The sequence below is a fragment of the Dipodomys spectabilis genome, unplaced genomic scaffold (assembly GCF_019054845.1).
Source record: "Dipodomys spectabilis isolate Male_0828 unplaced genomic scaffold, ASM1905484v1 ptg000018l, whole genome shotgun sequence".
Classification (NCBI taxonomy): domain Eukaryota; kingdom Metazoa; phylum Chordata; class Mammalia; order Rodentia; family Heteromyidae; genus Dipodomys; species Dipodomys spectabilis.
Window position 1 is genome coordinate 892,547 of NW_024870695.1, and position 13,973 is coordinate 906,519.

Genomic DNA, 13,973 nt, shown 5'->3' on the forward strand with positions numbered 1-13,973 from the left:
TACAGATACCCCACAATCCATTCTTCTGAAAATCACATATCCCTTAAGAATTTGGGTAACTCACTATAGATAGAAGCTGTCTAGGATAATAACTGGAATCATGTGCGCTGAGATTCATTTTGCTGTTTTTTGTTTGTTTTTTCCTTTTGTGGGGCTAGAACTCTGGGTGCTGTCCCTGAGCTCTTCAGCTCAAGGCACGTGCTCTACCACTTGAGCTACAGTGCCACTTCAAGTTTTCTAGTGGTTAGAGATGAGTCTCATGGACTTTCCTGCCAGGGCTGGCTTTGAACTGCAATCCTCAGATCTCAGCCTCCTTAGTAGCTAGGGTTACAGGTATGAGCCACCAGCACCCAGCAATTTTAGTAGGTTTTTAGGACTTTTAGAAAGTGTTTGTGTTGAACCAGATGGGAAGTTGGTCTTTGCCTTGCCTTTGTGTGTGTGTGTGTGCTGGTCCTGGAGCTTGAACTCATTTCCTGAGCACTGTCCTTGGCTTTTTTGCTTACGGCCAGCCCTCTACCACTTGAGCCACAGCTCCACTTCCAGCTTTTTGTGGGTAATTGGGAATAAGTCTTATAGGCTTTGCTGCCTCAGCTGGCTGGCTTTGAACTCCTGTCTTCAGATCTCAGCCTTGTGAGTAGCTAGGATTACAAGTAGGAGCCACTGGTGCCTAGCTGCCTTTGTTGTTGTTGTTGTTGTTGTTGCTCCATTGACTGGAGGAAGAGACAGACTGAATTATAGATCTGTTGGATTGGACCCAGGCCCAGAATTCAGGCCCCATGACCGGACCCCCACCCCCCCCCCAAAAAAAAAAAAAGAAAATTCCTTGCATAGGTTTTAAGCCAGGGCTTAAAAATTAAGAGTAAGGGAGGAGTGGCTAGAGCAAAGCAGAATTAGGTAAAACAGTAGTACCCAAGTTTGGGGCGAAAATTCCTCCTGAGGATCATACAATGTCCAAGTCCATAGAAGTCTGCTGCTTCCCTCCATAACTACCACCACATGCACAGTTCCTGTGGATCATTTAAATCGGGATCATCTATTATAACTGGATTACTGGAGCCAATGCTAAGCTTGCTAGAATTACCTGGGCAAACTGTCCTGGTTCCTCATTGAAGTACTACTTGACATCACTGCCTTACAGAACACACACCTCTGGTAAGGAAAAAAGTTCTTAGTATAATTCTCATGCAACCCTTAAGTGATAGGGAAGCTCCACTGAAGAAACAATGACCTAGCTGGGTGCCAGTGGCTCAAGCCTGTAATCCTAGCTACTCAGGAGGCAGAACTCTGAGGATCATGGCTCAAAACCAGCCCAGGCAGAACTCCTCTCCAAATAACTACCAGAAAACCAGAAGTGGAGCTGTGGCTCATAGTGATAGAGCACTAGCCTTAAATGGAAAAGCTCAGGGACAGCACAATTGTTTTTGTTTGCCAGTCCTGGGGTTTGAATTCAGGACTTAGACACTGTCCCTGAGCTTCTTTTGCTGAAGGCTAGCACTCTACCACCTGAGATGTGCACAGCTCCACTTCTGGCTTTTTCTGTTTATGCAATACTAAGAAATCAAACCCAGGGCTTCATGCATGCTAGGCAAGCACTCTGCCACTAAGCCACATCCCCAGCTCTTACCAACAAGATTTGACCTAATATTTTTAATATATGAGACAATTGTGATAGGCAGAAGCCTTACTGTTGCCTAACATTTCTTTTGGTACTAGGATTGAACTTTGGGCCTGTGACATGCTAAGTATGAACTCTACCATCTAGCTACATGCCCAGCCCTTTTATCACCTAATTTAATTTCACAACAATGAAATTAAACCTAATAGGCTAATTTTACAGTTGAGACAGGCAGAATAACTTATCCAGGTTGGATTCAGATCCCAGGACTCACATTCTTCCATGTTACTAGTTTTGGTTGTGTGTGTGTGTGTGTGTGTGTGTGTGTGTGTGCGCGCGCACGCGTGTGCGTGCGCACACACGTATACAGATTACGTTAAGGAACATATTAATAAATACTACCTTTAAATTCTAGGTGTTCCTTTTGAGACTGGGTCTCACGATGTTCTCCTGGCTGACCTGGAACTTCTGGGCTCAAGCCCTCCTGACCCAGTCTGCTGAGTAGCTGGAACTATCATAAGAACCACTGCACCTTGCTATAGTCATTTTCTCCGCTACACTGTGGAAAAAGAGAAGTACTTAGGTTTTGTGTCCTGTCTGGGCCTCAGTTTCCCAATTCATAAAAGGTTGAAGGAACTGGGTATTAGTGGCTCACACCTGTAATCCTAACTACTCAGGAGGCTGAGATCATAGTTCAAAGCCAGCCAAGGTAGGAAAATCCAATTAAGCACACCCCACCCCACTATCCCCCCCCAAAAAAAGCTGGAAGTGGAGCTGTGGTCAAGTGATTTTATTTATTTTTGACATTCCTGAGGCTTGAACTCAGGGCCTGGGTACTGTCTCTCTCTCTCTTTTTTTTTTTTGTCGGTTGTGGGGCTTGAACTCTAGGCCTAGGCACTGTCCCTCAGCTCTTCAGCTCAAGGCGAGCGCTCTACCACTTGAGCTACAGCACCACTTCTGCGAGCGCTCTATCACTTGAGCTACAGCGCCACTTCTGGTTTTCTGGTGGTTTGTTGGAGATAGGAGTCTCACGGTCTCTCCTGCCCGGGTTGGCTTTGAACCGCAATCCTCAGATCTCAGCCTCCTGAGTAGCTAGGATTACAGGCGTGAGCTACCAGCGCCCGGCGGTACTGTCTCTTTTTGCTTAAAGCTAGCATTCCACTATTTGAGCCACAGTACCATTTCCAGCTATGTGGTATTGAGGAATTGAACCCAGGGCTTCATGCAAGCTAGGCAAGCATTCTACCACTAAGCCATATTCCCAGCTTCAAGTGATTTTTCTTTTTCTCTTCTTTTCCTTTTTCTTTTTGGTTGGATGTGGGGCTTGAACTCTGGACCCAGGTTCTGTCCTTTAGCTCTTCAGCTCAAGGCTAGCGCTCTACCACTTGAGCCATAGTGCCACTTCTGGTTTTTTGGTGGTTTATTGGAGATAAGAGTCTCTCAGAGTTTTCTGCTGGGGCTGGGTTTGAACTGCAATCCTTAGATCTCAGCCTCCTGAGTAGCTAGGATTACAGGCATGAGCCACTGGTGCCTGGCTCAAATGATTTTTTTGAGAGAAAAAAAAGCTGATGGACAGCTCCCAAGCCCTGAATTCCTGAATTCAAGCCCCAAGACTGGCATGCACATGACAGAAAAAAAGATGTTGGGGAAGAACTTGATTTCTAAGTTACAAAACAAGTCTAACATTCAGTCAGACCTCTGGTTCTTCCCTTCTGTTTGTTTTGTTTTTGGTTGTGGGGCCTGAACTCTGGGCCTCAGCGCTGTCCCTCAGCTCTTCAGCTCAAGGCTAGCACTCTACCACTATGAGCCACAATGCCACTTCTGGCTTTTTTCTTTTTTCTTATGGGGTGCTGAGGAATCGAACCCAGGGTGTCAGGCATGCAAGGCAAGCACTGTACCACTGAGCCACCTTCCCAGCCCCATGGTTCTTCCCTTCTGGATGAGTTCAAACTACAAAGACTTGGCCTCTTCAGAAAATTCTTACCATTTCGCCTCTGCATCTTCGATTCCTAAAGTTCTAGGCAGAGTTTCTCAGGAAATAACCATATAACAGAGCCCTAGTCTCAGAACTTTGCCCAAGTGTCCAGAGCAAAGGTCTTCTAACACCTCCAATATGTAGTACCCTAATGGAATATGGCTACCCAATGGAAATGTTCCTTCCTGCTTACAAAGTTTTGCACTTGCCATTTATCCTCACAGTGTATCTGCCAAGAAAAATTATAGAAGGGTCAGTCAGACATGGCAGCTGGTTTGGTGATGCAGGTCTGTAATCCTAGCTACTCAGGATCAAACTGGATTCTGAGTTTGAGGCTACATGACCAGTTATCCCCTCTCAAAAAGGGGACTGGGGTGTGGCTCAAGTGCTAGTATGCCTAACAAGAGTTACAGTCCTAGGTTCAAGTCCCAGTAGAGAATGGGGATGTGGAGGGTGTGTGTGTGAAGAAAAGATGGACACAACCACTTGTTAAGACAGTTGAACCTCCTGTTTCTTAGTATACTGCTCCCCTCAGACAGTACAATTGGCTTAGAGATGTCCCCCTGAATTCAGAATAAAATGCATTTTAGTGCAAGACTTTAGGATCCTAGGCAGGGGATAGGGCAATAGGGTGTTGATTTGCTGGGAGGACACCAGCACCAGCTGTCTTAGAAATAACTTTGAGAAGGATGGAGTGGCCAGGCGCCGATGGCTCACGCCTGTAATCCTAGCTACTCAGGAGGCTGAGATCTGATGATCTCGGTTCAAAGCCAGCCCGGGTAGGAAAGTCTGTGAGACTCTTATCTCCAATAAATCACTAGAAAACCGGAAGTGGTGCTGTGGCTCAAGCGGTAGAGCGCTGGCCTTGAGCTGAAGAGTGCAGGGACAGTGCCCAAGCCCCCCCCCCCAAAAAAAAGGATGGAGTGTATGGAGACAAAAGTTGGATTAATGGGTGGTGGGTTGTCTTAACGCTATCCTTTAAGCTCTGCACCTGATACCTTCAGCCTGTCATGATGGCTGGTGCTGGCAGTGATAAATTATTTTAAAGTGATCATTGCTCACACTTCGCTGTCAGTAGCACTTCACCCCTGTGGTACTCATTCCTCTTAGGATCAAATTTAAGAAATTCTCCAGTTGGACGGATTTCAGCGTCTAGAGACAGAGGGAAGAATGCTAGTATATTCAGACACTTCAGGGACTGGGTAACTAGTTCTTGAAAGTTAGGGATCGTTTTTATAATTCTTCAGGCTTGCCAGAAAGTTGTGGAAAGGAATTGCGGGGATGCTATATGACTTACCAGGAATTTGATTTAGAGGTGTATTCCTCTCCTCTACCTGTTCACTTAGGAGGTTCTTGGAATAAAGGTGTAACGTATTTAAGAACAAATTCTCGGCTGCCCCCAAGCCGGCCTTCTCCATACCGCTTGGTCCAGGAGGCCGCTCTCCCATCGACAAGATAAAAATCCCTATCCTAGAACTGCCCATTTCTCTTGCCATCCCTGGGCAGCAGCAGCTCGGCGGGGGGGCGGGGGGGCGGGGAGGAACAGGACAGTCTGAAGCAGACCGCGTTTCCTTCCCTGCCTGGGTGGGTGCACAGCAGTCGGGCCTCCGCCTCCGCGCGGGCGCGCACATCTGTCACCCCTGCGGACTCCTCAGCCAACGTAGCCTCGCCGCCCCCTCCTCCTCTCGCTCGGTATCTCCCCAGCCCCCGGCTGGCGGAACGCGGTGCGGTGCGGAGCGTGGGCGTGCTGCGGGGCGACCATGGCTGTAGACTGTTACCTCCGGTTCCCACAGTAACAATCGAAAGCCACGGTTGCCCTGGAGACGCGGGGGCGGGGCGCGCGCCGCTGACGGCACCGCGGCGGCGGCTCGGGCGGCTGACGTCAGCACCGCGGGGCGGGGGGGGGGGGGGAGACGCGGGGCTGGGGGCGGCGGAGCAGGCGCGGGGGCTGCGTGGAGCGCGCGTGTGGGCATGCGGGCCCTCGCAGTCCCCGGGGACTTAGAACGCCACCGCCCCTGGGTGGCGCCCGCGCTGGGTCAGCACCGCGGACAGCGACAGCGCAGGCAGCAATCGAGGGGTTGCGGGACCCCGAGGGACAGAAGGGTCCCGGGGCACGGCGGGCAGCCAGGTCCGCGGTCCTGGGGCGGGGCCAGGCGTCGGTGGCCGTGACTGGAGACTGTTACTGAGGGCGGCCCGGGCAGTAAGCAGTCTAGAGCCAAGGTGCCGGCGCGCTGCCCGGACGGGGAGAGGGGGGTGCCCTGGGTCGCCCGCGGCTGGGGACGTTGTTGTTCCTCCCGCGCCCCCCACTCCCGCCCCATCTCCAGCACCCTCCCCACCCCCGTCTCCCGCCCTTCTCGGTCCCAGCGCTCGCGGAGAGGCACGCGACCCCTGACGTCAAAGTTCTGTGACGTCAAAGATGTCCCAGCTGGAAGGCACTTCCGGAGGCTGGGGCGGGGGGATGAGTGGGGGCGGGGCGGGGCGGCCTGGCCGAAGCCCCGCCCCCGCCTAGTCCTGAGAGGACAGCTCCACTCGCAGGGGCGGGAAGTCCTGGGCGTAGCGGGACAGCCCGACGGCACGGGGAGGGGGCGCCCGGGCAGGTTTCGAGGCCGGGGGCGCGGAAGAGCCATAGCCGAGGCTGCGGCCGGGTGGACCTCTGTCTCTCTCGGCCGCCCCCGCTCACTCAGCCGGGGGCAGCTAGGCTGAGTCACCGCGCTGCGGGGAGATGGAGGAGGATGAGGGGGCGCGTCTCCTGGGGTGCCAGCATCTTCTCCCCCACTTTATGAGGATGGCGCAGGAGCCCCTAAGAAAGCCTGGGCGACTCGGGTCTGTCCTCGGCTTGAGGCTCCTCCGACGTGGCTGCGTCTCCCTCTGGGCAGGTGCTGCGCGGGGGTTGTGTCAGCTCTGGCCCCTGTTCCAAGGAACACTCCCCCCCCCATCCTGTCCCCGTCCCCACTCCGGAGAGACCCTCTCCAACCCACCGCCCGCCAGTCTCCGCCTCGCCCTCCCACCCGTGTCCACGCATCGGCCGGTCTCCGGCCCCGGGGTCGGGCAGTCCCGCTTACCTGGCGGGCCGCGTCGCGCCAGCGCCCGCTCGCCTCCCGCAGCCCGGCGGGCACCGCGGCTTTTATAGGCGCGCGTAGTACTCGTGTGGCGGCTCATTCATGCGGCCGCGGCTCCTACACACTGACGCGCTGCCGACGTCAGCACGGAATTTAGGAAACGGGAAAGGGGCTATTTATAGTGGCGAGACGGGCGGGAGGGGGGGGGAGGACGGGAGTGGGGACAGAAGCGCCGAGGAGTGGGGAGGGGAGGGGAGCGCACGGAAGCAGGATCGGGTAGGGGGAGCACGCACCCCCTTGTCCAGGCCCACAAGGGGTTAACTTTCCGGAACTGCGGGCGCGGAGGGAGGGGGGGCGGCCCGGGGAGAAGTGCGGGGAGGGTGCGGCGGCGCTGGAACGTGTTTATTCACTCTTCTCTTCCGGAGCTCTGGGACTCCTGGAGGCTCGACCCTTCGCCCGCCTGGCCCACGGGGGGGGGGGGTCCCTCATCTGGTAGCCCCTACCCCCACTCCTCAGTTCTTAGACCCGACGGCTGTGACATCACAGAACGCCTTGTAACGGCGTCACACCCTGTGTGGCCACTTTGATGTCGTCATCACTTCCTCTTGGGGAGTGTAGGAAAGGAAGCTGTCCCCACCTAGGGGTTTTAGGGTCCGGCGGCGCGGACTCTGGTGTCTCAGGTCTAGGGGAGGAAGGGTGGATGCCCAGACTGGACGGGGGGGGGGGGGAGGGGGAAAGAGCCCGCCCCCCTGGGGGGGAGGGTGCGGTGCAGGTACCAGTCGGGAGCTGGAGCGGTGAGGGAGGACAACGTAGCTGAGAGTGGTCGGGCACAGAAAGGTGCAGGGCGTCCAGATGAGGGGCTGGAGGGGAACGGTCAGGAGTACAGAGCAAAAGAAGTGGGGGGACAGGTTGGCAGTGCCCAGCTATGGCACCAAGGAGCTCATCACTGATTTGTGGGATGGGCATTGTGGGATGGGCTCATCTGATGTTGAAGGAGCCCAAGGGTTCAGCACTGACAGAGCCGGACTTTCACGGGGTGCTGGGGGTCGCGTTGTGGAGGTGTAGAGTTATTGAGGGTCAGTGTGGACACTGGCTCAGCCTTACGGTACTACCAGAGAAATGAACTGCTCTGGACCATCCCAGGTTCTAAGCAAGGGGTGTGACAGAGGCGCTGGACAAGGTGGGCAGGACTTTGAGACCCTCCCCAACAAAGCGGCAAAGCGTTGAAGGTGGGGCAGGGTGTAAATCTGGAGCAAGTGCTAAACGATAAAGCAAAGACAGTGGGCACAGTGGACGCGCGAGTCGGCAGTGGACAGACTCATGCCCAAGACACACAGGGCTGAGGGACTCCTCTAGGTGGCTCAGATAATCTGACCAGGTCAAAAGGAAATTAAAGTCAGAGATGAAGCCAGAGACTTCCTGCTTGTCTATTGGGATTTGACCTCCTAGAGTTCCCCCCTTGTTTTGCCAAAACCTTTGCTCGATAGTTTTATTTACCAGAAAGGTCTTCCTACTCGGCCAGAGAACTCATGCTCATCCGTCAAAACCCAGCTCTAAAGACACTTCTCATGAGCCTTCCCATGGCTCCCTCCCCAACTCCCTCCTCAGGTACCCTCTTCCTCCTTAGCCCACAAGTCCCCGCTTTGCGGAGATGTCCAGGTCCATTTCCCCTAGAGAGGTACAAAACCGGAGCCTATTGTTTTCATCTTTGGGACTTTACTATTTGTCCAGTGAAGACGCAATGGATAAGATAGATTCGGAACACACCTCAAAAACGGGCCGGCGGGGAGGGGGGGGGCACTCAAGACGCTGCGGGAGTCAGGCTGTCAGACTAGTTTGGACCAGAAGGCGGGGCCAGGCAAGGAGGCTGCGGAGGAAAAGAAGCCTCTGGAGGGCGCCCAAGATCTTGGTGTCCAGCTAGGGACCGCGGCAGCCGCCCCAGGCCGAGTGACTCAGTCTCTACCTCTGGCGGGGGCGGTGGGGGGCCGGAGAGCCGCGCCGGGTGCACAGCGAGTGAGGCCTCCGCCCGCCCGGCGGCCCCGCGCTGTTGCTAAGCTCTCCAAGGCCTTGGAGTGAAGCGATCTGGGCAATCTCATCAGTTACCATGGTAACGCTGCGCCCCAGCCTTTCGCGCTTGGTGGTTGAGGGAAGTGTAGCCAATCAGAAGCTGCAGGCGGTTTCGGGGACCCCTCCCCTTCGCGTGTGGGCGGGGGTCAGGAGGTGCGGGAGGGGGCGTAGGAGGCGGAGCGTAGGCCACTGAGACGTGATGCTTGCACCCGTCCTAGTGCCTGCACGGGGCTTTGCGGGGGACACTTCCGGAGCCCGTGCAGGGTCCCCTCCTTTCCGGAAGAAACATCCCTCATGAACCGATCCTTCATGTGGGGTGCAGAACCTTTTCTGAGGTCTTAAGCCAACGGGCCTTCATGACATGTTCTCGTTATGAGTGGGTTGGAGAAGAACTCATTCACTGGGGGCTACTGGAAATGGCTCACGTGGGGGATCTGGGTCACTCCTGCTCAGCAGAAGTCCCCAGAAGCTCTGCACAACCATTTCCTATGGAATGTTCTGGTGTCCAGAGATACTCTACTGTCCAGCATGTGTCGCTGCCTAGATATGGTCTGGGCGCAAACGGGTTTATGCGGTATATACTTAACACATGTGCCTGAGTCTGGGCGGACGTGTTGTGGGGCGGGGCCAGGTGGACAGTCGCGTCCCGGAGTGTCTATTGAGAGTCTCTGAGAACTTGTCTACCTTCGTCTCAGGATTTCCCCTCACTACCTGCCATCACCAGAGTTCCTGTCCCTCCTTGTGGTCAGGACTTTGCCGAACTTTGCGCAATGTTCATAGTCGTGTATACATGGGAACACAGTTCAAACGCACATGGTTCTTGGCACTCATAGGTTCTGTACTTGAGTCTCCAGGTGGGCGCATCTGGACGCACAAACCTGCGGATCTCCAGCTGAGCCCGGCATCTGCGATCCTCCATCCCTCCAGGTGCGAGAGAACGAGATCGTGGCCGGGGCGCGCGCGCTCGCAAGGCCGCGAGGTGGCGCCATAGCTGCGGCTGCGGCTGCGCCTGCCAGCCGGGGCAGCCCCAGATAAGAGTGTGCAGAAAGCGCGGCGGGTCTGAGACGCGACCAGGACGCGGGGAGGACGGACCGGCAGGACAGACCGACTGGGGGCCCGGCGGGCGGAGGGCAGCGCAGCCACGTCCCCCCTGGATCCGCCGTCAGCCGGGCCCGGGGCTTCCGACATGCCCCCCAGGTGGGTTCCTTGAGTTGGGGACCGGGAGGGACAAGGGACCCGGGACGGTCCGGTACTCGCGCGCTGGCCGCTTCCAGCGCATCCTTTGGTGCGGGCGCCCCGTCGTGCTTGGCGTTCGGGGTTCTGACTGCCTTCCCCAGGGGACTCGGACGGTAGGGCCGCTGCTCCTTGCCGGGTTCACGGCGAGGTCAGCGGCCCCGGGCCGGCTCTGCCCGCACATGGGCTGGAGACGGAGAGGGGAAGAGCAGGGGAGCCGGCGGGCGGGGCTGGCAGGGGCGCTGCCCTGGCACAGCTCGGCGCCTGGCAGCGGGGCGGGTGGGGCGCGGGCTAGGAGCTGCCACTGCCGCGGGGAGGGAAGCCCGGCCGGGGTGCGGCCGCAGGTAACGGGCCGCGAGGTCGTGCGGGCCAGGCGGGAAATGGAGCCGGGCGGCCGACCAGGAGGACAGGGGAGAGCCGTGGAGTTTGGCTCGGGCCAGGGGGCCGCGAGGAAAAGCTGGGAGCCGAGGGGCTGGGGGTTGGCGCGCTCCTCCCGCCCTGTCTGAAGTTGGGAAACTTTTCCCCAAGTTTGGGGAGGCAGGATTCCGGGGGGGGGAAGCAGGGGGTCTGGGGGAGCTGGGGCGGGAAGCGCCAGGTCCGCGAGTGCAGAGCCGAGGCCAGGGCTGGGGCCAGAACGCGGGTGGGGCGCAGGCCGGGGGTCAGGGCCGCAGTGGGCCGCGCGCCGTGCCCGCCCGGGGCGCTGCCCCCTCCCTCCCCTGGGAGCTGCGTGGCTCCCCCCGCCCCCCCACCTGCTTCCTGCCTCAGCCTCCTGCCCGATATAACGCCCTCCCCGCGCCGGGGCCCGGCCTTCGCGCTCTGCCCGCCGCGGCAGCCGCTGTCTCCGCTCCCGCGCCACTGCCTCGGGCCCCAAGCAGGGGCTGACAGCCCCCAGCCAGGGCGGTGCCTCGGTGGGCTCCGCGCTCTCGTTCTCCGTGTTATTTCCCCCAACGGGGGCAACTTCTTCCGAGGCGGGAGGGACTTCTTTACTCGGCTCCTTTGCACCCCACTTGGGCAAACTGCTTGGCCCTGAATGACTTTTCCTGAAGCGGACATTTTACTCACTTAAGTCGGGTAACTGTCTGCGAAAGGGTCACTGCGCCTTAACCGTTGGCTCCTTGGGAGTCCCCAGCACCCAGCCCGGGCGCCCGGTAGCGCCTGGGCCTGGAGCACCCAGGCCTGCCTGGCCTCCTCTCCATCCGCAGCCGTCCTCCTTTTGCTCCACACTGTGCTTCGGGCCGGCAGGCCTAGGCTGCCGCTCCCGGAGGCCGCCGGTCCTCCCGCGCCAGTGCCCAGGCCGCGGTGCCCCATGCCCCCGCTCAGCTGAGGGGAAGGGGAAGTGGAGCGGCCGGGCCGGGCCGGGCACCGGCGGCCGGGGCGCTGCGTGGCTCTTACCCCGCTGGTGTGTGTCCCCGCAGGAGAGTGTGCTGGGCAGACGATGCTGGACACGATGGAGGCGCCCGGCCACTCGAGGCAGCTGCTCCTGCAGCTCAACAACCAGCGCACCAAGGGCTTCTTGTGCGACGTGATCATCGTGGTGCAGAACGCCCTCTTCCGCGCGCACAAGAACGTGCTGGCGGCCAGCAGCGCCTACCTCAAGTCCCTGGTGGTGCATGACAACCTGCTCAACCTGGACCATGATATGGTGAGCCCAGCCGTGTTCCGCCTGGTGCTGGACTTCATCTACACCGGCCGCCTGGCTGACGGGGCCGAGGCGGCTGCAGCCGCAGCGGTGGCCCCGGGGACCGAGCCGAGCCTGGGCGCGGTGCTGGCCGCCGCCAGCTACCTGCAGATCCCTGACCTCGTGGCGCTCTGCAAGAAGCGCCTGAAGCGCCACGGCAAGTACTGCCACCTGCGAGGTGGCGGTAGCGGCGGCGGCGGCTACGCGCCCTACGGCCGCCGGGGCCTGCGGGCCGCGACGCCGGTCATCCAGGCCTGCTACTCGTCCCCGGCCGGGCCTCCGCCTCCGCCCAGCGCCGAGCCGCCGTCCGGCCCCGAGGCCGCTGTCAACACACACTGCGCCGAGCTTTACGCCTCCGGCCCGGGCCCGGCCGCCGCCCTCTGCATCCCGGAGCGCCGCTGCTCCCCACTCTGCGGCCTGGACTTGTCCAAGAAAAGCCCGCCCGGCTCCTCGGCCCCGGAGCGGCCGCTGGGGGAGCGCGAGCTGCCGCCGCGGCCCGACAGCCCTCCCAGCGCCGGGCCCGCCGCCTACAAGGAACCCCCGCTCGCGCTGCCGCCGCTGCCGCCGCTGCCCTTCCAGAAGCTGGAGGAGGCCGCCCCGACTCCCGACCCGTTCCGAGGCAGCGGCGGCAGCCCGGGACCCGAGCCCCCCGGCCGCCCCGACGGCTCCAGCCTCCTGTACCGATGGATGAAGCACGAGCCTGGCCTAGGTAGCTACGGCGACGAGCTGGGCCGGGAACGCGGCTCCCCGGGCGAGCGCGGCGAGGACCGCGGCGGGGACCCGGCCCTGTCGCCCGGGGGGCCGCCGCTCGGCCTCGTGCCGCCGCCGCGCTACCCCGGCAGCCTGGACGGTCCCGGCGCCGGCGGCGACGGCGACGACTACAAGAGCAGCAGCGAGGAGACGGGCAGCAGCGAGGACCCCAGCCCGCCCGGAGGCCACCTCGAGGGCTACCCGTGCCCGCACCTGGCTTACGGGGAGCCGGAGAGCTTCGGCGACAACCTGTACGTGTGCATTCCCTGCGGCAAGGGCTTCCCCAGCTCGGAGCAGCTGAACGCGCACGTGGAGGCGCACGTGGAGGAGGAGGAGGCGCTCTACGGCCGGGCCGAGGCGGCCGACGTGGCGGCCGGGGCCGCGGGCCTCGGGCCCCCTTTTGGCAGTGGCGGGGACAAGGTCGCCGGGGCTCCGGGCGGCCTGGGAGAACTGCTGCGGCCATACCGCTGCGCGTCGTGCGACAAGAGCTACAAGGACCCGGCCACGCTGCGGCAGCACGAAAAGACGCACTGGCTGACGCGGCCCTACCCGTGCACCATCTGCGGGAAGAAGTTCACGCAGCGCGGGACCATGACGCGCCACATGCGCAGCCACCTGGGCCTCAAGCCCTTCGCGTGCGACGCGTGCGGCATGCGCTTCACCCGCCAGTACCGCCTCACCGAGCACATGCGCATCCACTCGGGCGAGAAGCCCTACGAGTGCCAGGTGTGCGGGGGCAAGTTCGCGCAGCAACGCAACCTCATCAGCCACATGAAGATGCACGCCGTGGGTGGGGCGGCTGGCGCCGCCGGGGCGCTGGCGGGTCTCGGGGGACTCCCCGGCGTCCCCGGCCCCGACGGCAAGGGCAAGCTCGACTTCCCCGAGGGCGTCTTTGCTGTGGCCCGCCTCACGGCGGAACAGCTGAGCCTGAAGCAGCAGGACAAGGCGGCGGCGGCGGAACTGCTGGCGCAGACCACGCACTTCCTGCACGACCCCAAGGTGGCGCTCGAGAGCCTCTACCCGCTGGCCAAGTTCACGGCCGAGCTGGGCCTCAGCCCCGACAAGGCTGCGGAAGTGCTGAGCCAGGGCGCTCACCTGGCCGCGGGGCCCGACGGCCGGACCATCGATCGTTTCTCGCCCACTTAGGGCGCCCCTCGAGGGCCCGCCTGGCCTGCGCCTCGCGGCCTTGTCTTCTTGGGGAGCGGCGCAGCGGCGAGCAGCAGGCACACCGCTCCCGGGACCACTAGTAGCAGCAGCGTCGCCGCAGTGGCGGCCCCGCCTCTCTGCGGCCTCACCTGGCCTCATTGCTTTGTGCCTTAGCCCGGGGTGGGGGTGGGGTGGGATGGGGGAGGGGAGATTTATATTTTTGATATCAGCTTTGACCAAAGGAGACCCCGGCCTCTCCCCCCTTCTTCCTGTGGTTCGTTGGCCCCCTCCCCCCGGCTCCGTGCTGCTCTTGGGGGGAGGGGTGTCACTGTTCGGGCGCTCTCAGCCCTACCTCCGGCCCTCGCGACCACACCCATTCTCACTGTGAATCTCCCCGCTGGGGTCGGAGCGTCGGGCAGAGTTGGGGAGAGGGAAGGGGACTGAGCCGCC

At 60.2% G+C, this 13,973-nt stretch overlaps 1 protein-coding gene across 1 annotated transcript; it reads left to right on the forward strand.

Moving 5' to 3' along the window:
- Positions 1-9,769: 9,769 nt before the first annotated feature.
- On the forward strand, positions 9,770-13,602 carry Hic1 (HIC ZBTB transcriptional repressor 1). The gene is made up of 2 exons (XM_042672408.1): positions 9,770-9,913; positions 11,365-13,602. The coding sequence occupies exon 2, from the start codon at positions 11,385-11,387 to the stop codon at positions 13,521-13,523; it is 2,139 nt and encodes a 712-aa protein (XP_042528342.1). The 5' UTR covers positions 9,770-9,913; positions 11,365-11,384; the 3' UTR covers positions 13,524-13,602.
- Positions 13,603-13,973: the final 371 nt, after the last annotated feature.